This window comes from Pelodiscus sinensis, chromosome 2, assembly GCF_049634645.1.
Source record: "Pelodiscus sinensis isolate JC-2024 chromosome 2, ASM4963464v1, whole genome shotgun sequence".
In the NCBI taxonomy this organism is placed as follows: Eukaryota; Metazoa; Chordata; order Testudines; family Trionychidae; genus Pelodiscus; species Pelodiscus sinensis.
The window spans coordinates 83,403,545-83,429,097 of NC_134712.1; the positions used below are offsets into that span (position 1 = coordinate 83,403,545).

The following is a 25,553-nucleotide window of genomic DNA, read 5'->3' on the forward strand; positions in this document are numbered from 1 at the left end:
TACCATTACATGCAAATGAAATTATATATGAAGAAATACCAAACTTTGATAAAACTCCCAGATAGTCTTACATATTCTTTTGTGTGGCATTTTTTTTCATTGTGAAAGGAGAGGGAAAGAGACAAGCAAACAAAAGAACTTATTTATGTATTCAAAAAAGGCCCAAATAATATTTGTCTTACATTTTTGATAACTCATATGGTAAATCATTAACTAACTTCTAACACAAACTTGAAAATTTAACCTACACAGAACATTCTCATTTAGCAACACAAATAGGGTAATTAAAGAGCTAATTACCTGAGCTGAATGCACAAAAGTGGCTAAAGTGTTGACGACTGACTGCATTTGCCAAATTTGTTAGCAAAAATGTGGAGACTAACTGGAAATACAGTCCTTTATATACAGTGGAAGCTTTGTTATACAGCACTCTGTTGATCAAAAAATTGTGTTGCCCCCAGCCACAATACTGCCCCGTCCTCAGCACACACACCTGATTCACCCCATCCAGCCAGCGGTTGCGGGCTTTCTGATAAAGCTTTCACTGTAATTACCTTTAAATAGGATGTTGGGGTATGTCTACACTACAGCACTAATTCGAACTAACTTAATTCGAATTAGTTAATTTGAACTAAGCTAATTCGAACTAGTGCATCTAGACCGAAAAACTAGTTCGAATTAGCATTTTGCTAATTCGAACTAGCATGTCCACATTGAGTGGACGCTGAACCGAAGTTAAGGATGGCCGGAAGCAGTGCCGGCAGGGCATCAGAGGAGGACTTAGAGCATGGAGCTGCTGCCTCAGGCTAGCCGAGGGCTGTGCTTAAAGAGACCTGACCCCCACCCCAGACAGACAGTTCTCAGGGGTTCCCCGCTCACTTGTCTAACTCGATGAGGGGCAGCAAAGCAGTCCTGGCTTAGAGTGCCCTCAATGCCCACACTCGGCACATCACAGCACTCGGCCATCAGCCTGGCTGCACTTGCCGCAGGCTGCCATCCGGGGGGGGGTTAATCGGGGGACTGCAGGAGAGCTTCCACCCCGAGGAGCCACAAAGCCACCCCAGTCCTCCCCATCGGGGGCTCATACCCCATTCCTCCCTCACCTCCTTCCACTTACCCCTTCCTAGCCCCCCTTCCTGATGTACAAAATAAAGGACACGTGTGTTCAAAAATAGAAACTCTCTTTATTGAACGAAACTGGGGAGACTGGGAAAAGGAGATGGGAGAGGGGAAGAGAGAGGGTGGGAGAGGGGAGGGCAACTAAAATGATCAGGGGTTGGGAACAGGTCCCATATGAAGAGAGGCTAAAGAGACTGGGATTTTTCAGCTTAGAAAAGAGGAGATTGAGAGGGAATATGATAGAGGTCTATAAAAGCATGAGTGGTGTGGAAAGGGTACATAAAGAAAAGTTCTTCATTAGTTCCCATAATAGAAGGACTAGAGGATACCAAATGAAACGAATGGGGAGCAGGCTTCAAACTAATAACAGAAAGTTCTTCTTCACAAAGCAAATAGTCAACCTGTGGAACTCCTTGCCAGAGGAAGCTGTGAAGGCTAGAACTATAACAGAGTTTAAAGAGAAGTTAGATAAATTCATGGAGGTTGGGTCCATGGAGTGCTATTAGCCAGGGGTTAGAAATGGTGTCCCTGGCCTCTGTTTGTGGAAGGCTGGAGATGGATGGCACGAGACAAATGGCTTGGTCATTGTCTTCAGTCCATCCCCTCCAGGGTACCTAGTGTGGGCTGCTGTCGGCAGATGGGCTACTGGGCTAGATGGACTTTTGGTCTGACCCAATACGGCCGTTCTTATGTTTTTATGTTCTAAGCTCAGGGCTCAGGGTCGGGGGTCTCAGTGGACCACCTTGATTTTCATGCAAACCTGCTCCTGGGTGGCCAGGCTGGCAGCTATCCTGCCCTAGACAGCCACTTTCCTGTTCCTACTGCAGAGGTCGTGGACGTTGGAGGCTTCCCCCCAAACCTGGATGAGGTCCACGATCTCCGCACTAGACCAGGCGGGCATCTGCCTCTTGCAGCCCCGGGCAGGCTCCTGGGAGCCGCCAGCCTGGTCCCGGGAAGAGGGGGAGGGCTGGGTGGCAGCGGGTGGCTGGCTCGTGCCGTGCCAGGTGCAGGGTCTGCTGGCTGGGTGCTGGCAGGCTTGCACCTGGCATGGGCACCGTAGCCAGACCGTGCCCCTTTAAAGTCTCCGGGGCCGGGAGGGGGGCAGACAAGTTTCCCTGGTGGTGCCCAGAGTGGCTACCAGGGAAAGCTGGGGAGAAATAGCCTTCCACTAGTTCGAATTAAGTGGCTACACAGCCCTTAATTCGAACTAGTTTGAACTAGGCTTAGTCCTCGTAGAATGAGGTTTACCTAGTTCGAACTAAGTGCACTGCTAGTTTGAATTAAGTTCGAACTAGCGGTTTGTATGTGTAGCGCCAATCAAAGTTAATTCAAACTAACGTCTGTTAGTTCGAATTAACTTTGTAGTGTAGACATACCCTTACAGATGGCAGTTCTACACAGCAGCATTATTCCGGAATAATGGACGTTATTCCAAAATAACTGTGGGAGCGTCTACACAGCAAGTCTGTTATTTCAAAATAATATCGAAATAACAGGCATCTTATTCTGGATTCTGTAACCCTCATTGTGCAAGGAATAACTCCTATTCTGAAATAGCTATTTTGGAATAGGGCAGGTATATTTCAAAATAAGAGGCCTTCAGCCCTTTCCACAGGTGCCCTGCTGGCCACTCTGGCCACACTCATCAAAACTCTGCAGTCTCCCTTCCCCTGCAGCCCTTAAAGCTGCAGCCTCAGAGGAAACAATGTGTGGAACACAGCATGTCCTAACAGCCCTAGGCCACACGGAAGCTGCAGACCAGCATTTTCTACCACCATGAGCAGCTCTATTACTCCCACCTCACCCTCCTCTTCTCCTAGTGAGCCAACAGCCAGCTCCCTGGACCCTGCCCGGGGTCAGAAGAGGTGTGCGTCTTCCTGGTCTGGTGCAGAGATCCTGGACCTCATTGAGGTCTTGGGCAAGGAGGCAAACCTCCAGGATCTCTGCACCAGATGCACCAGGTGCAGGAATGCAGATGTCTATGGCCAAACATCAAGGACCACATGCGCACCCAGGAACAGGTGTACAAAAAGGTGAAGGAGCTAAAGCAGGCTTGTGCCAAGGCTGGGAGTACAGCTCCTGCACCAGGGCTGCACTTCAGGCCTGCCCATACTTCACCCAGCTACACAGCATCCTGGGGGTGGGGCAGTCTCTTCCCTCCCACCCCCCATGTTGTGGACTCAGGGCTGGAGACGCTCATCGTCACCCTCCTGAGAGGCACAAGTGATGATGAGGAGGAACAGAAGGAGGAGCCGGACTAGGCTAGCACCCTATCCATGCCCACCAGCCAGGAGGTCATGCTAACCCTGGAGCTGGTACCCCCCACCCAGGATGTCTCCCAGGCATCATCCCAAGCAGGGGAAGGCCCATCAGGTGAGTGCCATTACTTTCCTTAGACACACACAGGTGGAGGCGGCAGGCAGTGAGGGGCTGCTGCGAGCTCCTTACTTGGCCTTCTTGACCTGGGGGGGGTTGTACAGCAGCCTGTGCACATGGGAGCACATGGAGCACCAGTCTGGGCTCACAGCATGTCCAGAGAGGCCTGCCTTACTCCTGACACCGGGACACCACTAGAAGGAGGATGGGGACAAACACACACACTCAGGAGTGCCACACATGGCACATGAGCAAGCCCACACTCTCTCTCCCAGGCACCCCATTGCCGTCCCCCCCTCCCCCCCACACACACACACAGGCTCCCAGTCTGGCCGGCACCTTCTAATATAATGCCTGCTTATCTCTGGGATGTGGGTGTTTTGAGACTCCCCCCTTGGACATCTGTGCCCCAGTAGGAAAGGGTCCACTAGCTAGGCTTTGGGTGACCTTGCTCGAAGCACATCACCTTCAACTGACCCATGGCCTTTTGGTCTCAGTTCAGAGATGAGGGCTGGCTTTAGACACAGTGTCTCCCAGGTTGACTTCCCTACTCTTTGTTCTACTTAGGTAGACCAGCTGCAAGAGGGAAGTGGCCAACATCTCCCATACCATCCTCCCGACTCTGCGTGACCTGTCAGTGCAGTAGAGCCCATGAGAACCTCCACAGGGAACATATCATCCCCTCCGCTAGCCCTGCAGCACTCCATGGAATGGTAGAAACGGAGACTCAAGGAGGACCTCCAGCTGCGCTGCAACACCTGGAGGGAGCTGCTGCCGCAGGGCTGAACCATCGGCGTAGCCTTCAACATGGTCATCGACTGCCTGGTGGCCATTCCTGCTGCTGCTCCTGTGCTAGCTCCCACCCCTCCAGGTACACCTCCTCATCCCGCCCCCTTGGCTGCCAAGGCAGTGGGACCACCTAAGGCAGGTGCCACTCCCAGTCCCAGCCCTCCTCCTCCCCCTGCCCCAGGTTTTTTCCCCAGTCTCTCCCCAGTTACATTTATCCCAATAAAAAAAATAATTTTTTGTTCCAAAACAAAAAGTGTAGTTTATTGTCTCTGCAGGGGAGGGGAGAAAAGAAGGAAGTTTGAGGAAAGGCAAAGAGGGGCAACGCATAGGCCCCTCCTGGGGAGGCCCAGGGAAGGGTGTCACGGGGATCCTTCTGTGAAACTCTCCCTCAGGGCCTCACGGATACACACAACTATGCAGAACTGCTCAAAAGTCTCTGCCCCCAACCCTGGCAGGAACATCTCCCCCTTGCTTTCACAAATATTATGAAGGACACAACAGGTCGCCACCACTTAGGGAACGTTCTGCTTGCCAAGGTCCAGCTGGGTGAGGAGGCAACGGAGCCTCCCCTTCTGATGTCCAAAGGTTTCCTCAACAACAATACGGGCTCTGTTGAGCCTGGAATTGAAGCATCCCTCTCTTTGGTCCAGGTGCCTGGTGTAGAGCTTCATTAGCGAGGGGAGGAGAGGGTAGACTGCATCCCCTACAATACAGATCGGCATGTCCACATCCCCAACCGTGATAGTGTTGTCAGGAAAAAAGGTGCCGGTATGCAGCTTCTGGAAGAGACTGGAGTTTCAAAAGACACGTGTGTTGAACGCCTTCCCCAACCACCTGACGTAGGTGTTTGTGATCTGGCCGTGGTGGTTGACAAGGGCCTGCGGGACCATCGAAGAGTGACCGTTCCAGTTGATGTATTTGGCTGCCCAGTGACCAGGGGCCCTGAAGGGGATATGGGTGCCATCAGTAGCCCCTCCCCCTGCAGTGGTGGCAAAACCGGCGACGATGGGGTCCACATCGCCCAGGTTGATGACCCTGTGTAGCAGCACAGTGTTAATGGCCCTCACTACCAGTAAAAGGAGACAAACAAACAGAGAATCACAGGGTTGCCAGAGTCCTCGGGAGGTACTCAAAGCCCCCTCTCCTCCCCAAAACACACACCAGTAACAACACCAACTTGCCCCATCCCCCGTCAGGGCTTTGTGAAGATGGGACTGAAAAACCTCCCGGGGAGGGGGTCTCCACCACCACCAGCACCCTTGCTTAGGGAATCCAATTCCAGCAGTTCAGTTCACCACCCTTCTGGGACACTAGCATTAGAGCAGCAGACCTGCATGACCATGCCCCCAAAGGTCGATCTCCCCATGCTGAACTGATTCCCAACAGATCGGTAGCTGCCCAGTGTTGTGAGCTTCCAGCTGGCAATGGCAACCCACTTCTGGAGGGGGAATTGCAGATCTCATATAGGTGTCCCATTGCCAGAGGGCAGGGGCGAATCACTCATACAGCTCCATGAAGGTGTCCTTCTGCATACAGAAATTCTGAGGCCACTACTGGTCATCCCAGCGCTCCAGGTTGATCTGATCCCACCACTTGGAGCTGGTGCCCAGTCGCTAGAAGCAGCGATGTACAATGTGCCGGGGAGGGCAAGTGGGGTTGAGCTTCATGGGCAGCGCCCAGAGAGAGTTGAGGAGCTGCTCAACATTGAGCTGGGGATCCTGTTCCCGCAGGGCCTGGAAGGAAGCCTGCAGAAACTGCAGCAGGAGGTGCACCAAGTCATAAAAGAACCATTGATTGCTTGGAGGCAGGTCCAGCTCCATGGTTAGAATGCTGAGGTGTCCACAAGGACAACCACAGAAAGCAGAGAAAAGGCTTTGCTGTCCCTCAAAGAGGTAAGCAAAGGAGAGGAACCTGTGACACGGCTGTACAAAGGGGTCCCTTTAAGCATGAGCCTTAGCCTCAGGCAGCCGCTATGGGAAGTGACTGCTGTCCTGATGCCCTGCCTGAAGTGCTTTCAGGTGGCTTTAAATGTGATTCAGTGTCCAGTGAGTGTGGACGCTCTATTTCAAAATAGCTCAGTGCTATTTTGATGGGCATTTGCTGTGTGGACACTTTATTTTGAAATAAGCTATTTCGGAGTATTTCCTCCAAAATAGCTTATTCTGAAATAAGCGTGCTGTGTACACATGCCCAGAGATTGATCTTCCTCTGTTTTTTTGGAGAGTCTTATATATTCAGAGGCTTGATATTAACTAATGACCAGAGTCTGAATTAGTGTAAAATTCCAGTGAAGAATTTCTGGATTAACGCTATGTGAGGTCAGAATCAGGACTGTTGGCTACAAGTATACCTATTTAGATAATCTTTTGGTTAGATTGCTTTTGCATTTTCCTAACTCAATAGTAGAATTTTGATTTTCCTAAGAAATAGTTCCTAAAATGTCTATGATTTTTAAATAGGCTCAGAATGTATGTGTACGTCAGATGGGATCACCTCCATCACATCTAATAAAATCCCTTTTCCAATTAAATATCATCAGTGGAGGATCACCATGATATTCAGATAAAATTCTAAGCCAAAGTCAGCCCTTAGGTAACTCTATTGAATCCCAAAATGAGGGCCCATAAACTTTATTTTTGTCTGATCATTTAACTCTTTGATTCCCACGTGATTTAACAGCGTTCATACTGTGCTGCAACTATGCAAACAAAAGACAAACAAAAAAAGATATTGACTATTGTATGTACAGATGGAAAATCATCCCTCAGCAGTTACAAGGCATGCCCACTGAAAGTATGACTGTAATTCTATGGAGGCGGTAGTGTTACTAAGACCAGATTGAATTTTTAAGCCTGCCTCCAACTCAGCCAGCTGTAGTTAAAGCCACAAAGGCTGACAAAATACATTCCTAGTTGTATCAACAAAGGGGAGAGCTAGATTCATTTACCACCATTGAGTCTACCCCATGAGTTCCCATCAATGGGTAGAATTTACAGTTTATCCAAGGCCATGATAGAGCTTTACTGTATGTAGTAATAACAAGTCTTGCTAAATGTGCTTGAAAGCTATTATAAATAATTAAGTTTGTAGAACTTTACATTAATTGAAGCAATTTACACCAGGCACCGATAACAGCAAGAAGAGACGTAGGGAATGCTTTCTCTGAGGTCTTCATAGATGAGGTGTTTTTGTGCTTCTGCTGATATTTGTCATGTGAATTTTCAGTTGCAAAAACTGAATTACTTTGTGGGAAATTGGTTTGTGATTTAGCCATTTCCATATACTTGACTAGATTGTCAGGTTTCCTGGAATGAAGACTTTGTAACGAGTTTGAGCATCCTGCATAGTCTGTATTTATCTGCTCTGGTTTCTGAAAATTATTGGTTTACATTGTGCATCCTCACAACAGCCTAATATTACTTAAGCAATGCTCACACAAACATAACATTGTCTCATTAACATACTTACTCTCCTTTGGGAAAATGATAGGTGTTGCATTTATTTCTCTGTTTTGCTATGATCCCCAACTTATTTGAAATCTCTGAATATGAATATCCAAAACATATGGCAACATATAAAACAAGAATAATGTGCTGTACTACAGTAAAAATGGATTCAAATATACTCTAGAGCTATTGCAGAAGCAACAGAATAGGCTTCAAGAGTAAGCAATACATAAGACATAGCCTTTTATAAACACTGAAGAGAACTATCATCTCTCTCTATATATAAAAAGGTTTTTCCTGACAGGCAACAAAATGACATCATCATGCTCTCATGCTCTCTGGATGTCATCCCACTCTCACACTCACTAGTCACGAAAGCTGCCAGAAAGAGGGGGTTGGCAAGCGTAGTGAGTAGCAGGCACAGCCCCCTAATAGTCTTATAATAGCTAAGTAGATATGAGGGATGAAAATTGTTAACTCTAAGTTTCCACTTGAAGGCAAGAATTTTATAGGCATACAAGATTGCTATAATGAATTTTCCTTTAGAGGGTGTAAACAAAGCAGCCCTCATTGTTTAAAGCAATATTCCTGATGAGCTACCCCCACATTAAAACTACAACATCTAATGCCTAAACACAAAATAAATATTTCAGTTAACAAAACCCAGAAAATTCTATTCAGAATTATAATATGTGATCAGCATATCATAAGGGTCTTGTTTGTGAGAGAGACATGATTTTGTTTTATGTTTTCATTGTTGAACTAATTAGATTATATAGTTTAATTTTTGGATTACAAATCTAATTCCCATCAATTAACATTTAAGGCAGATCTAAAAATTATTAAAATCAATCGAAAAACTCCCACTGATTTCACTGGCTTTTGGATTGGTAGAACCCTACGTCAATATAACATTTGTATCTTCATCCGATGCTGAAGCTGCAAAAATGGTTGATACGACGATAGGTATAAAGTGGGTATCACATTTGCAGGGCTCTATGGCCTGAATCCTAAAGGCCTAACTTTTTTTCTCTTAACAGTGCTGCTAATATCTCATTATCCTAGATATGTATTATAATATCCATTTAATTCTTTATTTTATTCATCACATTATCTATAAAAAAATAAATATGTTTGTATTGAATTCACTCAAAGCTTTTACCTGAATTAATAGAGAATTCTGTCTTTTCTGTATAATTCTATAGATTGGTTTAAAAATTCTATAGAAAATTTACCATTCTCTATTAAATTCATTGGGACTCTTCAATTAGGGTCAAGAAAGAAAAAGCAGATTTCCATGGGATTTTTTTTCTCTTAGCTTCAATATAATGTGTGTGTATGGAAATGTTATCACAAGTTAGCACGGGACTCAAAAATCCAAATAAAACATTGAGGAAACACACACTTTCCTTCCTATTCTGATTGCATCACTAGGATCACTGGCTAATAAAGGCATTTTGTTTAAAAAACTTCCTTATGTGTCTCTCACGGTGTTGAGTGTCTGCATTCCTGCTCATTTGTATGCTTGATAAGTTGAAATCAAATACAATGAAATGCAGCTCCAACCAGCCATAAACCCACAGCGAACAAAAAATAACAATGAGAAATCTGCATTGCCATCCTCAAGGGAATCATTGTTCAGAAGCAGATCTTGATGTCATTTTGTTATTATGTCACCGCATATAGGTTTGCTTTTTTGGTGACTTACCAAGTTCAGATTAGACGTGTGGAGAGGTAACAAAAGATTTGGTGTTTCAAAATTAGAAATATCTGCTTCATACACATCTGACCCTTGGCAGGCTGCTGGAAAGAGGTGGCTAAGTTTTTAAGGAAGTATGTGAGTATTGGTCTCATCAAGTTATGTGTTTAATATTTTGTTCGTTACCTATAATAGCTCCTTTTGTCTCTCACTCCCTGATTTCTTCATTAATGCCTCTTTTTCTGTTATTAATATTAAACTCTTTACTTGGGACTTTAAGAGGGCGAAAAAATAAAGTGTCTTTCCTTCAAATTGCTGCTGCAGCTCATAGAGATATTGATTGTACAAATACTTCTAATCAGAGGCAATAAGTTACATTAATGAAAATATAATTGCTGTGTGCCTAAGATGAGAAGGTGACCAATGCATCTGGGTTTTGTACTGATCTGGTGGAGAACTATGCCATGCTAATGATATGTTCTTGAATGTTTGTCTTGTACAAATTGAAAATGAGGACCTCGCAATCCGTGAACAAATATAAAAGTAGGAGCTAAGAAAATTGTCTTGTAAAAGGATATTTGCTATGGGTTAATTTAAACATGAATGTACAAATGGAATACTATATTGAAAGGTTATTTTGTAATTGTTATTTTATACATTTGGGTGATGGTATAAAGCAGGTGAGGGTTATGTAGTGCATTTTGACTAACACCAGCACAAGCAAAATTAGCCAACTTTTACCATAGTGAACTGCTTTTGGATACATCTACTCTGCATCACTATTTCAAAGTAACTAGTGCTATTCTGAAATAATTTAGTCCGCATCTACACAGCAGGCAGTTATTTTGAAATAGTGTCAAAATACAGTCAAGCTGGAGGACTTCTTACTCTGACTCCTGTAACCCTCATTGTACGAGGAGTAAGAAAAATTGGAGCAAGAGTACTCTATTTTGAAATAAGTGCTGTGTAGACACTCCCTATTTCGAAATAAGCTATTTTTAAATAAGATGCACAATTAACGTAGCTCAATTTGCGTAGCTTATTTCGAGTTAACCCCTGCAGTGTAGACGCACCCTAAGGTTGCACTAGAGTAGATCTTACTAGCTACAAATAATCTCATGAAAGGCTACACTAGTGAGCAATGAAGTGAGGAGTAGACTAAAGAGGTATGAGATTAGTAAATGGAAGATCATAAAAATCACTATAATCAAGAAACGTTTTTAACAGATTTCACCAACACTAACTAGTTCTAATGACTGATGAATGGATGTTGCACTTGCCAAAATCCAAATCATAGAATCATAAAGCTGGAAGAGACCTCAGCAGATCATCAAGTCCAGCTCCCTGCCCAAGGCAGGACCAGTCACAACTAAATCAACCCAGCCAGGGCTTTGTCAAGCCGAGACTTAAAAACCTCTAGGGATGGAGATTCCACCACCTCCCTAGGTAACCCATTCCAGTGCTTCACCACCCTCCGAGTGAAATAGTTTTTCCTAATATCCAACCTGCACCTCTCCCACGGTAACTTGAGCCCATTGTTCCTTGTTCTGCCATCTGTCACTACTGAGAACAGCCCCTCTCCATCCTCTTTGGACCCTCCCTTCAGGAAGTTGAAGGCTGCTGTCAAATCCCCCCCTCACTCTTCTCTTCTGCAGACTAAACAAACCCAAATCCCTCATAGGTCATGTGCTCCAGGCCCCTAATCATTTTGGTTGCCCTCCACTGGACCCACTCCAATGCATCCACATCCTTTCTATAGGGGGAGGCCCAGAACTGGCCACAGTACTCCAGATGTGGCCTCACCAGAGGGAATAATCACTTCTCTAGATCTGCTGGCAACCTAATGGTTGCATTTCAAATGATTGAAAAGAAGCTAACACAGAATTATGTGAAAGGGCTTGTTATGGCTAGCTTTGCCAACCCTCCAGGATTGTCCTGGATTCTCCAGGAATTAAAGATTAATCTTTAATTAGATATTATATCATGTGATGAAACTTCCAGGAATAGGTCCAGCCAAAATTGGCAACCCTATTTGTGGCTAGAATATTAAATAATGTTTTATGTGTTGGGATCAAGATGTTTATCCGGAAGTCTAAACAAGTGGCTGAAGCATATGGGTATAACTGGCTTTCTCAACAAACAATGCAAAGAAAAAGCACAGTTGATGGAAGGACTACTTGTAAAAGGGTCAGTCTATACAGTCCTTTCATGACCAAGACCTGAAATGAGTTATTACTCCTTTCAAACCATATTATATAGAAATAAAAAAATCCTGCTTCCTTAGAATTTCTGCTTCTCTGTTAGCAATGAGCTTGTACTAAGTATCAATGTTTACTTTTAGCTGAAATGAGGTTAATTTGCAAGAAGCAAATGATTAGGTGCTATCTTGGATAGAAATGGTTTGTTTACTTAAATCCTATTGCAGAAGATCTTCTGAAATATTTTGATCTAAGCAACTTCAGTTTTTGTCCTTGCAGAGATTTTGTGAATATTAAAGCCCAGCTCCACCACAGGGATAAACTAATTTAGTGCAGCAGAAATCAATGGCAGGATATTGATTTACATTATGGCTGCTGGGCCGGGCCCCAGATTTAATCCTGCTGAGGTGTCCCACATTCCCTTCAGTGCCTGCTTGGAATGAGTGAGTCATATACGGTGCTTTTAATACACATGGAGCTGAATTGTGATATTGCTAAGAACTACTGAAGCAAGAGTCAGTATGTTGCTTTGCTGTCCCTGGAGCAGCAACTTGCAGAGTAACAATCTGCCTGCTGGCTAGGAAAAAGGATAGTGAAAGTAGTTCAGGGCGAGATTCTGCCACTCTTTGCCCAGTAAGTAGTGCTTTACTCTGTGAGCGGTGGCACTGAACCCAACGGCAGTATCTGGAGAGCAACTCTCCCTGAGTAAGAACTACAGCTTCTGACCTTGTTATGGTGTGAAGGGCAGAAGGGTACTGTAGAAAACAGGTATCATAAAAGATACAACAATGATCCTGAGCTGGAGCCATCATGATGTGATTAAACAAGGATGAAATTATCCAGATTTCTAGGTGCTTGCAGATCTTTGATAACCTGTCATATGCAGGGCCGCTGATGGAGGGTGGGAGGCAAAGAGGGCAACTGCCCCAGGGCCTGGTGAGTCAAAAAGGCCCAGGGATCCCAAGCCGTTGCCACCGCTGCTACTGCAGCACTAGTGGCACCTGGAACCCCCTGCCCTTTGAAGCGCTGTTGGCTGCACAGCACAATCCAGCAGCACTGAGGACTGTGAGGGTGCTCTGTGTTCTGGGCGGTGCTGAGGGCTAGTTGCCCTCAGTGTGCTCCTTCTGCCTGAGTCTCCCCTTTTCTGGGAGCCCTCCCCCCACACATTGCCCTGGGGCCTGGTGAGTCTGTCAGCTCCCCTAGTCACATACACAGCAACTAGAACTGCTTTCCAAACTTAGAGCCAGATTCTGATCCCCTTACTCATTTTCATTAGTACCTTGCTCCACAATTAGTCACTGTGACGGGGCAGGCAGCAAGGCAGCGCCGCTCTGCATTAGAGGCAGCCCCGGACCGTGGGCTGGAGATGAGATGGGGGTCTGCACGGCTGCGGGTAAGCGGCGGATAGCCGCAGGGGCAGAGCGGGTGTGCCAGAGGCCGCCGGCAGTGCCACGATCATGGACCACCGGGCAAACGCGGCGCGGCTGGATGACGCCACCGGTGACGTCACGCACGAGCCCCGGAGGAGCGGGGTGGGGAGCGCGGGGGCGAGGCCGGCAGTGGACGCCGAGATGGGCAACAAAGGGGGGGACGAGCCGGAGCGAGGCAGCGCACACCCCGGGAAGAGAGGAACGGTAAGCCTGGCTCCGCACTGGGAGCCATAGGAATCGTCAGGAAAGAAGTGGCCCAGGGCAGGGCCGTGGAACCCGTGAGTGGAGGGTTTAGGGGCTACAGACCCCTCCACTGAGTAGGGACGAGTGTCCCTGTCTTAGGGCCCTGGGCCGGGGCTCGGAGAGAGGGAGGGCCCACGCCCCCTTTCCCGACCTTGGGGGGTCCTTTCACGCTGAACCCCTAGGGCTCTTGCAAACACAAACACGGTCTGGAGTAAGACCGGTCAGAGAGAACCACATAGAGGTGCCTAAAGCCGTAGACATTTTTTGTCTCGTATGGGTGGAGTCGGGGACGATTTAGGGGAACTGGTGACAGTCACATGTAATTGTTTCTATGGGAATGCTCATGTGGTAAGGTGCTATTCTATATAAGTGAGAGAGGCTGGATCTAGTCCACAATTTTCTTGCTACTGACAATGGGTCACATTCAGATATCCGTACTTAGGGTGAATAATGCCTTACTCTGTGTGTGGGACCTCAAAGGGACCATTAATGGATTAAAGTGCTATTCTGCATAAGAAAGGGCATTATCTGTAGTTATGCAAAAAAAAATGCTTTTTCTGTCCAAAGCATTTACCCTTGATCTGTCTTGCCTACTTAGATTATGAACTCTTCGGAGGAGAGACCACCTCTTATTCTGTGTTTGTCTAGTGACTCGCAAAATTGGCACCCATTCTCAGTTGGCCGTTAGGACAACTGGAATACAAATAGTAACTAATACCAGCAAAGATGAGCAAAGACCAGTCTCACAATTAGTACACAAAGCAAGCACCCTGTATGGACAGGAAGGAATGGGTAGAACTGCATCATTGGATAGAGTAGGTGCATTATGGATAATGTTGGCAAAATGAATGTAACCTTCATACATTATGGCCATGTTTCTCAAATTGTGGGTCCCGACTCCCGGAGGGTCATGAGCAACTTAGAGGAGGGTTGTGATATCAGAAAGTTTGAGAATCCCTGCCTTATGGAATCATAACAAGAGTTTTTCATGCTAGGTCGATAGCATGGAAAAGAGCGCTTCGAAATGTAGCTCATTAAGAGAAAAGGTTTGGTTCTTATTTTATATGACACCCCTAACAAGCCCCTGTGCATTTATAGATCTCTGGTCTGTTGGAATGGCATTGAATTGAAATTCTTTTTTCTCAGCTAAAAGGGATGCAGCAACTAGGCTAGAGCGTATGGAGAAGGGGTTATTCTTTTTTTTTAATTAGTTATATGAAAAAGTTGAACATGATGTTTAAAAGGCTCAGTGCCAAGACATTCACCACAAACCTTGTAAATCACAGTGTGTTATCAGATATGTGCCTTTAAAATGGTTGTCTCATGTTATCCTTGAATAATGTCTGACTTGCATAATTTGTTCCACAGGCACATGCGTGAGTGCAGGCTCTCTAAGCATTAAAAACATCAGCTCTCTTTCCTGGTGTGTGTTAAATTCATTTCACACTTCTCCCCAGGGCTGGGATAGGATTAACAGTCATGAAGGGAATGGCCATGGGCCCTCGCCAGTGCAATTCCAGTTGCACAAATGTTGAAATGATCCCAGAAAATTGTTCAGAAGTTCCATTGTGTAACTCATGTGGTTGCTTAGTCTAGTAAAATAAGTGATGCTACAGTCTACTTGGAAGATGTCTGTAATCCCAAACCTGAATGGGAAGGTGAGGTAGCTGGTTGACTCAGCATTATGGAAAGCAGAGTTTTGTCCAAGCTCAGAGGTTCAGCTACTGCTAGAAATAGTCTTTCTCTTAGGATACTTATTGCTGAGGTCCAGTGGAGGGAGTGTATGGAGTTGTCTGCTACCATCTGTGCAGAGAAAGGGCTTCAGGTAGCAGAGCTTTCTATCTGGTACCTCACATGTGCTGCGTACAACATAATATGGAGAGAGTTTTTGGGAACATTTCTAATCAAGCAGTTTAGTTGATCCTGCATTCTGGTGCTAATTATGTAAAGCACTGCTAAGCATGTCAGTGCCAGATTGCTCAGCACCTTGCAGGATTGAACCCTTATTTTATTTTTTCTGATTTGCAGAAAAACCCTTGTACATGTGCAGAGTAATGCTTTGATTTTGATAAAAAATTGCTGTGTTCTTTTTCACTGCTTTAATGGTATTTCAGATTGGCCCCTTATTGGTCACGAAGCGGCGTCAAACCATGGGTTGCCAACATCACTTATTTAAAATATTTCCCTCAGCACAGATCTGTGTGCAAATCACAAAGTTTTTAGGCCCTGATTTCTAGAGGACTAGACCAGGGATGGGCAATAATTTTCATGGGGAAGCCACAAACTTTGGTAAGTCATTAGGGGCTGCATATTCCTACTTATAAAAATGAAATTACTTCACAATCTATTGTAAAAAGACCCCACTTAGGTTCTTTACACAACAAAGTAATTGAATTAAATCACAATTAACAGAATACACAATTAATCAAAGCTTATCTTGGACAATAATTTATATCACAAACCATTTTGTCAACACTTTTAAAATGTGTAATAATAACACTAACGGTAAACCTTTACTTACACCTTATGTTCCATATTAAAATTCAATGTAAAAGCAGAAATGAAATTCAGTGTGAAGAAGAGAGACTCTGGTGAGCATTAACAAGGGACACCGACTTACCAGACCCCTGGGATAGGTGGGAGAAGAGTCTGGGCCTCTGGTGGAAGGGAGGGCCTCCCCCAGCCAGCTCTTCAGAGCTTTGAGTTATAATTCATTAGCAAACCTCCAAACTGTGTAACTAGATCAGCAGCAAATCCTAAGATTATAATTAGCGGGGAACAGCCAAGGCAAGTAAATAATCTTTTTGCTCTCATGGGAAATCTGTAGTAGTTTTAGTTTCGAAGTCTCGGCCAAAATGAACATCTGTGTAATCTTACTTTTAGCTAATGATTAACCTGGAACCCCAAATCCCTGAAATTCATAAACTCTGTATTGAGATATTTCTCTCTTTCTCTCTTTCTCCATAGAGAATATATATCACAAGTGTACAATATAAACATTCTAACACACTACACCAATACTGTATATACTCTCCCCCCCCCACCCACACATGTTGCAAATGCAGTGATGTTAGCCATGGGTGACAAATTGCAGTCATCATGCACCTTTAATTACCTTGCCATACCTTCACTCTGCCTGCTAGTCCATCTGAAACAAGTTTCATTTTAACAATCCAAATCTCTCACCAGCCTCAAATAGCAGTTGTTGTTTATTTTAACAATGGACAGGGGGGGAAAGTCCTTTCCTTCTTCATCATCTACCTCCATGCTTATAAAATTACATTGGCCCAAAGCCCAGGAAACACAGCGTATTGTTCTGGACCAGTGACAAGTTTAATGTCTGATATCTCAGGACCTACACAAGCATTTGAAATGAGAGTTTTGTATTACTGAAAATTCCTAATTAATTCCTAACTGGGATATGACACTTCCAGTATAGGTAGAATGCCCCCAGATACCAAATTATTTTTAAAAACTTCATTACTGCATGTGGCAAAGGCTCTTCAGATCATTTGTAGATGTTTGTAACATTTTATTAGTTGCAATTTCTTTGTCTTAGAGATTCATGCAATCTGAAAAGGAATCATTTGATCCATCTCTGAAATGCAGGTCTTTTTGGAGTGAAAGATGACTACTTATTTATATACATGGAGATATACACCTATCTCACAGAACTGGAAGGGACCTTGAGAGGTCATCCAGTCCAGTCCTCTGCCTTCATGAAAGGACCAAATACCATCCCTGACAGATTTTCCCCAGATCCCTAAATGGCCCCCTCAAGGATTGAACTTACAACCCCGGGTTTAATAAGCCAATGCTCAAATCACTGAGCTATGGTAAATTCTTTAATGAAGGGACTAACTTTCTGGTGGGGCTCTGATTCATCTTTGAAAACTAGGTGTGATCAAAATATAATAATCTACAATACATTTTACATTGTTTGTCTGTTTGATCAAGAACTCCTCCTAAGTGGTAAGAGCTAGGACCACAAAATTCCTCTTAACATAACTTACATCAATGTGAGGGTTTGATTGTACCATGAAAATGGGATGTGTCTGGAATGGGATTACGTCTCATAGACCAAACAAAAAGAGACAGAATCACTAAATCAAATACTGTCCTCAAAACTGGCATAACTGAGCAAATATTGAAAGAGACTGAATCAAAATGAGCCAGAAAGATAGGATGACCCTGGAATAGAATTGCTTCTCAATAAACTTTACAGAAAAGGGATAAAATGGATAACTTTGGAGCAGTGCTCTGTTTTGGCAGCTAAATCAATGCTTATTGGAAACCATATTAAATATAGCCAATTTTTTTTAAACATCGGGGATGTGTCTACACTGGCGCGATCTCACGCAAAAGCAGCCACTCTTGCACAAAAACTTGCTGCCTGTCTACACTGGCCACGTGTTCTTGCGCAAGTAAACTGACATTCTAATGTATGAAATCGGGGCTTCCTGCATGAGAACTCTGATGCTCCCACTCAGGAATAAGCCCTCTTGCGCAAGAGCTCTTTCAGAAGAGGCCAGTGTAGACAGGCAACATTAATTTCTTGTGCAAGAAAGCACTATGATTAAAATGGCCATCAGAGCTTTCTTGCGCAAGAGAGCGTCTACGCTGGCATGGATGCTCTTGCACAAAAGCACATGCCAGTGTAGACGCTCTCTTCTGGAAGAGTTTTTGCCGAAGAACTCTTCCGCAAAGGAGTTCTTGCGTGAGAAAGCGCCAGTGTAGACGTAGCCAATGAATGGTAAGAGTTTATTGGGATGAAGAAAAAACACGCTTGATGGAATTTCCATTTGTAAACAATTACTAAAAAAATTTAAAGGGATAAATTTTAACAATGCCCTTTTTAAAGAAATCCAACATAAAAATTAGCTTCATAAAATGACACTGTATTTTTGAAAAATACATTCGTTTAAATAAAGCATGTACATTTTCTTTTTATTTAAAACAAAACCTTAATTAAGGATCTGTGCAATGCTGGTAAATCTGATAGTAAATAATAATAATACTGTAGTAATAGTTTAGCTGGACACACAGCAAAAACAATGTAGAGTAAGGAAATAGTATATAACAATTGGTTGAAACAAAAGGGGCAATTTAAGTATGGAGTAGGCAACTACTTACACTGAAATTTGGCCAGAACACACGGAATAACACTATTCAGTGTTGCTATAACTGTGATGATCCAAGGATATTAGAGACACCATCGCTGTCTACACTGGGGCTACGTCTACACTGGCCCCTTTTCCGGAAGGGGCATGTAAATTTCAGCAGTCGTCGTAGGGAAATCCGCGGGGGATTTAAATATCCCCCGCGGCATTTAAATAAAAATGTCCGCCGCTTTTTTCCGGCTTTTAAAAAAGCCGGAAAAGAGCGTCTAGACTGGCCCCGATCCTCCGGAAAAAGTGCCCTTTTCCGGAGGCTCTTATTCCTACTTCAAAGGGCACTTTTTCCGGAGGATCGGGGCCAGTCTAGACGCTCTTTTCCGGCTTTTTTAAAAGCCGGAAAAAAGCGGCGGACATTTTTATTTAAATGCCGTGGGGGATATTTAAATCCCCCGCGGATTTCCCTACGACGACTGCTGAAATTTACATGCCCCTTCCGGAAAAGGGGCCAGTGTAGACGTAGCCTGGGCCACTTATTCTGGAAAATCAGCCGCTTTTCCGGAATAAGCTACGAGCTGTCTACACTGGCCCTTGAATTTCCAGAAAAGCAACGACGCTCTACTGTACAAAATCAGCCGCTATTCCGGAAAAGCTATGCTACTTCCGCTTGGGCATAAGTCCTTATTCCGGAACACTGTTCCGGAAAAGGGCCAGTGTAGACAGCCCAGTAGTCTTTTCTGGAAAAAAGCCCCGATCGCGAAAATGACAATCGGGGCTCTTTTCTGGAAAAGCGCGTCTACATTGGCCACAGATGCTTTTCCGGAAAAGGGCTTTTCCGGAAAAGCAGCCTGCCAATGTAGACACTCTTTTTCCAGAAATACTTATAACAAAAACTATTCTGTTTTAAGCATTTCCGGAAATTCATGCCAGTGTAGACACAGCCAAGGTGAAAAACTCTTTGTGAGCTCCAAAGCTTGTATCTCTTACCAATAGAAGATGGGCCAATAAAAGATATTACCAAATCCACCTTGTTGCAAGAGTAACACTGATATTCCTGCAAAAATTACCATAGTATCTTAATAAAATCTTAAAAACTTGAGCCCCTAGATGAATGTACTTTCTATAAAAGGGGACCTTGAACACTACAGGATCTGTCCTCCTATCATACTGGACTATCAGTTTGGGAAGAGTGCTATCTACTGAGTCACCGGCAGAGCTTCCTGCAGCATCCTAAGAGGTCCTTGAAGGTCTTCCATCCAAGTATTTACCACAGCTTCCCGTATGTTTGACAACTTCACATCCTCAGATATGAGGGCTGCAGATGCTCGTGGTTGTAATGCCTCACAGAAGTGCTTTGATTATTTCAATTTTCAGAGCAAAACTGACTTCTTTCTTCTCCTGTGCCAGCTTTAGTGAGCTCAGAGTTGTGCATTGTGCTCACCTTTGCCCTTCTCATTCCAGACTGACACATTCCATTATTTCATCACTCTTTCATTAGCAAATGATGCACAGTCTGGGGAACCTGGGATTAAGGGGAGCTTTCACTTTGGCAGCCCACCTCAGAAGTGCTTATACATGATGTTTCTTTGGCTTTTTGGTGTGCGAATATCGGTGTTTGAAAATTAATGTGTCTGTTGGCTTTTATTAGCAGCCTGATCTCTATAGTATAAAATTGAAACCATATGGGTGTGACAGTAATGATCAGAAGTTTGGACCTATTTGTTATATGTACCTATATATAACTTCTGCTGCACTCAGTCAATAGTTAATACAGCCTTAGCTATGAATTGCAAAGGGAAATAGTATGAATACTGTGCTCAGATCTTGGCCCCCGTTGTATTCACATTGCATTGCTCTAAGAGTGCAAAAGGGATGGACGTGATGAGTGTTCTGAGTCTGATGAGTCATCACTGGGCCTGATGGGTGATCTGAGATAATTTGCTGCAAGTCCTAAGGGCCCAGCCAATCCACAAGTTAGGGTTTAACCAGGTAAGCCAAAGATGGGTGTGGGGACTCCCAATGAAAGCAGCCATTCCAGTCTGTTCAATATCACAACCTTATTGTTGGGGGAGATCTAAGTTGGATATTAAGAAAAACTATTTCACTAGGAGGGTGGTGAAGCACTGGAATGAGTTACCTAGGGAGGTGGTGGAATCTCCATCCCTAGAGATTTTTAAGTTCTGGCTTGACAAAGCCCTGGCTGAGATAATTTAGTTGGGATTGGTCCTGCTTTTAGCAGAGGGTTGGACTCGATGACCACTTGAAGTTTCTTCCAATTCTATGATACTCCCAGTTGCTGGTAGTTCTGATAGATTGTTTCTTCAGCCATGGCCAATGACCTAGCTCTTCTGGCAATGGAGAACCAGCTTAAATATCCAGCTGGGGAGTTCGTTGTGTGGGTAAGACTGAAGTCAGAAAGCTAGTGTAACCGAACCCCATACGATCTTCTATTTTCCTCCTGTGGCATAGCAGGTATTCTGGATGGGGAAGGAACATGGTCAGAAAGTACTGCACTCCTGAATGCCCAGAGCTTATTTGTTGTAAGCAATTCTGTGGCAGTAGTAGCCCCCAAGGGGTGGGTCATTATGACCGGCACAAGTTACTGGACCCCTAACTGGCCCTCATTACCCAGTACTGGGATAAAGAGCAGACTGGTGATGGAAACCCTACCATGTATGTCAATTGCTTCTCAGTTATGCCTGAATATTTGGTTTTCTCTCTCTACATATGCCCACTCTCAATGTAGTGCTTCAGCATGTCTCCGTGTTCTAAAAACTAGAAACTACAGGAGTGTGCTGTGTATGTTCTTCATAGAAGGAAAAGCCAGATCAAAGGGTTGAATTTTGAATTTAGTCCTGGTTTCAATACAGTTAGGCCTGGTCTACACTATGACCTTAGTTCGAAATTAGCCCCCCTCCCCTCCCCCGGTCGATTTTCTGAGCGATGTGCCCACACTACCAAGCCTATGATTCCAGAATAAGGGATCGCAGAATTCAAACTCTGTAGTCCTGTTTTTCATGAGGAATAATACTATTCCTAAACTTGCAAGTCTGAAATAACTTTAGTGTAGACACTCTAGTGCCACTAATTTGAACTAATTGGCCTCCGGGAGGTCTACGGAGAGTGCTTCCTAGGGCTCTAAGTCTGAGGCAGGCTCCGTTAATGTGAATGCGCTACCTCGGACTACATTTGATTCTTCCCCGTAGTGAGGACATGGGAACTTCAAATTTGTAAAATCAGGTGCCCAGACTTAGTAAATTAGAAATAATCACCTAGTATAGACATGACCTTAGATTATGAAGGGAATATTTCTTTATATTATACTTAATATGTGATCTTGCCAAGGTTGGCACCTCCCATCGCTTCTAATATGGATGTTTTCACATCTGCTGTAAACAAAAGCTGGTTGCTATCCTGGGTTATGGCAGCCAAATAAATACCTGTGATTGCACAGTCTCACTAACTGTATCTACACAAAAACAAAAAGCAGACTCTGTGACAGATTAGTACATTGTGGAGTCTGGAGCATGTTGCCTACAATTATAGTGATTGGTTAATGAAGCTGTCTCTGCAATTTTGGAAGCACCACCCCCATCTGAAATTTGATACCTTATCACATCTCATGCATTTAGCCTCTCTTTGATCCACTACTTTCACTTTCAGCACCTTTTTCTTACAAAAAGCAAGGACCGCACAGATTGTGAACCCACCACTTCCACTTTCTTATGTGCAGAGCTTGCATTGCTGAAAAATATTGCACAAACACATGCCAGTGTTCAGGAGGGGGTTGATATCAGAAGGAATGTTGCCAGGGGAACAGCTGCAGTTTCAGATAATTGTGTATCACACATAAAGAATATATAAGAGCTATAACAGTTCTATTTGTTTGGTTTTCCCAGGCATCAGTTTGATTTAAAGTGAATGTCAGGAACTGATACTGAAAATCCCAACATACAGTTACTGTTAGACCTGAAATTCACAGATTGTATTCACATATTTCATACACTGTATTCACCATACTCACATATTTCACATATTATAATAAACAAAAAATTGTGAAAGTTACTCTCTTGGTTTCATAATTAGTTATAAATGTTAATTATGGTCTTGATCTTGTAAGCATGCAGAGATTCCATTCAGGTCTATGTTTTAAGTGTTACAGCTAACCACATACATTTAACGGGCCCAGCTCTCCATTGACTTACATCTTGTGAAGTTAGTTACACCTGAGCAAAGCGTGGTGTAAAACATTGTCATTCTGACCTGTTAGCATTATTACACTCACTTGGCACTGCTGTATTAAGTGCAGAAAATCTGTACTGTGCCAAGCACGATTAGGCTACTGCCTTTAAGAATTCAAACAATAAATAAAGATGCAAGTCAGTGGAGAATCAGGCCTTATGAGCTAAATCCCTCAGTTAACGTAACTGTTCACTTAATTGACAGCACTGTTGTATGGCTTTGTGTGGGTGTGTATGTGTGTGTGTGTGTGTGTGTTTCGACCTTTCATTGTTTATCTTATTAAATGTCCTTTCATTATTTATGATGTTCTGTTGTGGGCCAAGGGTTACAAATAGTTCCGTTGGGTAGTTTTCAAATTCGTTGCTGAGGTCTGTTTTTTGTAAAATTAAAAAAAATATTTTGCTTGGTTGCCAAATACACGTCTACTCTTTGGGCTATGCCAAGCCATGAATACAAATTTGAGGCACACGGAATCTTTGCTCACTCCACACTGTAACTTCACATGGCAGCCATTTGTCTTAGGTCTTTTTTTTAAAGAAAATGTACAGTGAATCTTGAAGATTAAATATTAAATATAACGAACATTTTCAGAGACATACATAGTATTTTCTCCTTAAAATTACTAAAAAGCTTATACCAAAATATTAAACACTTCCATTCTCCATCAAAATTTTCTGACTTTACACAATGACTTTGAAGAGTCACCTTAACAAAGCACATTTCATGATGCATTAAAAAAAAATCCCTTGCATATATTGCAGTACTTTAGTTGATTAAGTTTATTATCCAATAGAAAATATTATAATTTACTTAGTTCAAATTAAATATTCACCTTTATGAAGGGGAGTTTGCTCAATTAATCATCTGAAATTAGCCAGAAATATAACCCCCTGTTCCTGAGACTAATGGCAAATTTGTCAAATCCTGGCCCCATTAAAGCAAATTGAAGTTTTGCCATTGATGTCAGGGAGACCAGGACTTCTTCCCTGGCTTTGTTTGGATTGAGACAAAGTTCCCATTTCCCTTGTCAAAGTCTTCCAGAATTTGCTGAAATCCTTTGGGGAGTCTCACCATGTTTGAGAACCAGTTTTGGTCCAGCAGCTGTCATCACATGTTGTGAGTAGGTTCTTCAGGGGATCAGAGATGGGCAGTCACTCTGGGAAAGATCCAACTAGAACGCACAGTGTTTGACCAGAGCCTGGATAATCAGAGCCCAGCATACAGATTTCGAGACCAGACAACTCCACACACCTTTTGCAAAGCTACCAAACACTGGATGTCAGCCAGCAGCATTAGGGCAAAGGGAAAAGATTCAGATAGGTTGGGGAAGGAAAAAGCATGATCAAAAACAGAAGGAATAGGAAGAAGATACAACAATAGATAAGCTCTAGAATGAAATCTTGGCCCTACTAATATTAATGACCATTTTTCCATTGATTTCTCTCATTAACGTTTGGGAAATTACCCAGATAGTACCTGCTGCCCTTTTCAGGATCACACATTCCTAATGGCTGTTAGACTGTTGCTACAGGGCTACAAATCCAAAAATCATTTGTGAGTTTGGGAAATTTTAGCTCTGGATCCATCTGTGTGGATTTTGGCTCAAGTTTATTTCACACAATGAAAAACACATCTGAATTCAGAAATACTGACAAATAAAACTGCCTTTCTGTCCTCTTGCCTAGTAACTGATCATATCAGGCTTTCACTCATTTCCCCCTTACTTTATGGCTCATTTCCATCACTCTATTGCCTTCTTCTAACTTGGCCCCAGGGTGTTATTTGTTTAGTTTTTTTAAACAATTGTTGGCTTGTAGGGAAAATAATTTTTCCCGTCTGACTTTGCTTTGGGAATCTTACTCTAAATTCTATGGATTGGGGTAGGCAGTTTCTCCATGACATGACTTAATGCAAAGTGAAGAAAGATAAACCCCATTATAGAACTCTAACGAGAGAATATTGTCAAAAGATATCAAAGCGGGGAAACATTACCTCTGAATTTCTAAGGTCATTGAAATTTTCCCTCCAAATACTAAAATGCATGCATATTTTGTTTCTAATGGTTCTAGATTGACCTAAAGTATATTTTGCTTGCCCAATCTGTGTATATCTCCCAGTTTGTACAGATACTTAACTTGTACATCCGTCCATTCATCCCTGTTTCAAAGCCCTTGTAATGAGGCACTGAAAACAAGTTCAGTACTCTCGCAGTTAATTTCTTCTTGAAGGAGGTTTATCCAACAAGCATATTAATTTTGTCAAGGTGACTTTCAGAGCCAACATTTTTTTTTACTCCAGATAAAGAATGCCATTTTGGCTTGGTTATGAAATTCAGCTAAGTGAGCAGGCAGCAGGACTTCTGTAATGCACAGCAGCACTGCAAAAGAAAAATTACTGCTACAATAAATGCAAATTTTCTTTTCCACTAGTCTTCATCTGCTGGCACGACACATTCCAAAATCTTTCCTCTCTTTTGTCATGCTCTGTAAATCTCCTCTTGCATGACTGCTTTTATGTTTAAACAGGCTTGGGGGTTAAATGCTTTAAAAATCCGTATTTCACACACTGTATAATAATACAATGATAGGCTTTCCTAGTCAGAGATGGGATTATCATTCAAGTTTAGCAGTTTTCTGTTGATCACAAATTCCTGTTAAAATATAGCAAGACTCCCCTGCAAAACCCACTGGATGAGTTAGAAAGAATACATAGAATTGCTTCTCCAGCCATTACATAGACAAACCTCCCACAGATGCCACTGTCTTTCAGGATTGCACGCTCCTTTATTAGGATTCCAAAGGTCTATCACAATCATTTAACATATGTCAGATATTAATATTTTGGCCATCATTGCTTCCTCTTTATGTCCTATAATGGCTTATCTTTCGTGTACCTTT

At 43.3% G+C, this 25,553-nt stretch overlaps 1 protein-coding gene across 3 annotated transcripts in view; it reads left to right on the forward strand.

Moving 5' to 3' along the window:
• ARHGAP28 (Rho GTPase activating protein 28) overlaps positions 1-25,553 on the forward strand; it is a 140,619-nt gene that overhangs the window by 14,669 nt on the left and 100,397 nt on the right. For 2 of the 3 annotated variants that reach the window (XM_075920948.1, XM_075920950.1), the window contains exon 2: positions 4,063-4,366. The exons of the other annotated variant lie outside the window; for it this stretch is intronic. In XM_075920948.1, the coding sequence (XP_075777063.1) occupies positions 4,206-4,366 (161 nt within the window). In that variant the 5' untranslated portion in view covers positions 4,063-4,205. The remainder of the gene's footprint in view (positions 1-4,062; positions 4,367-25,553) is intronic. 3 annotated transcript variants of the gene reach the window in all.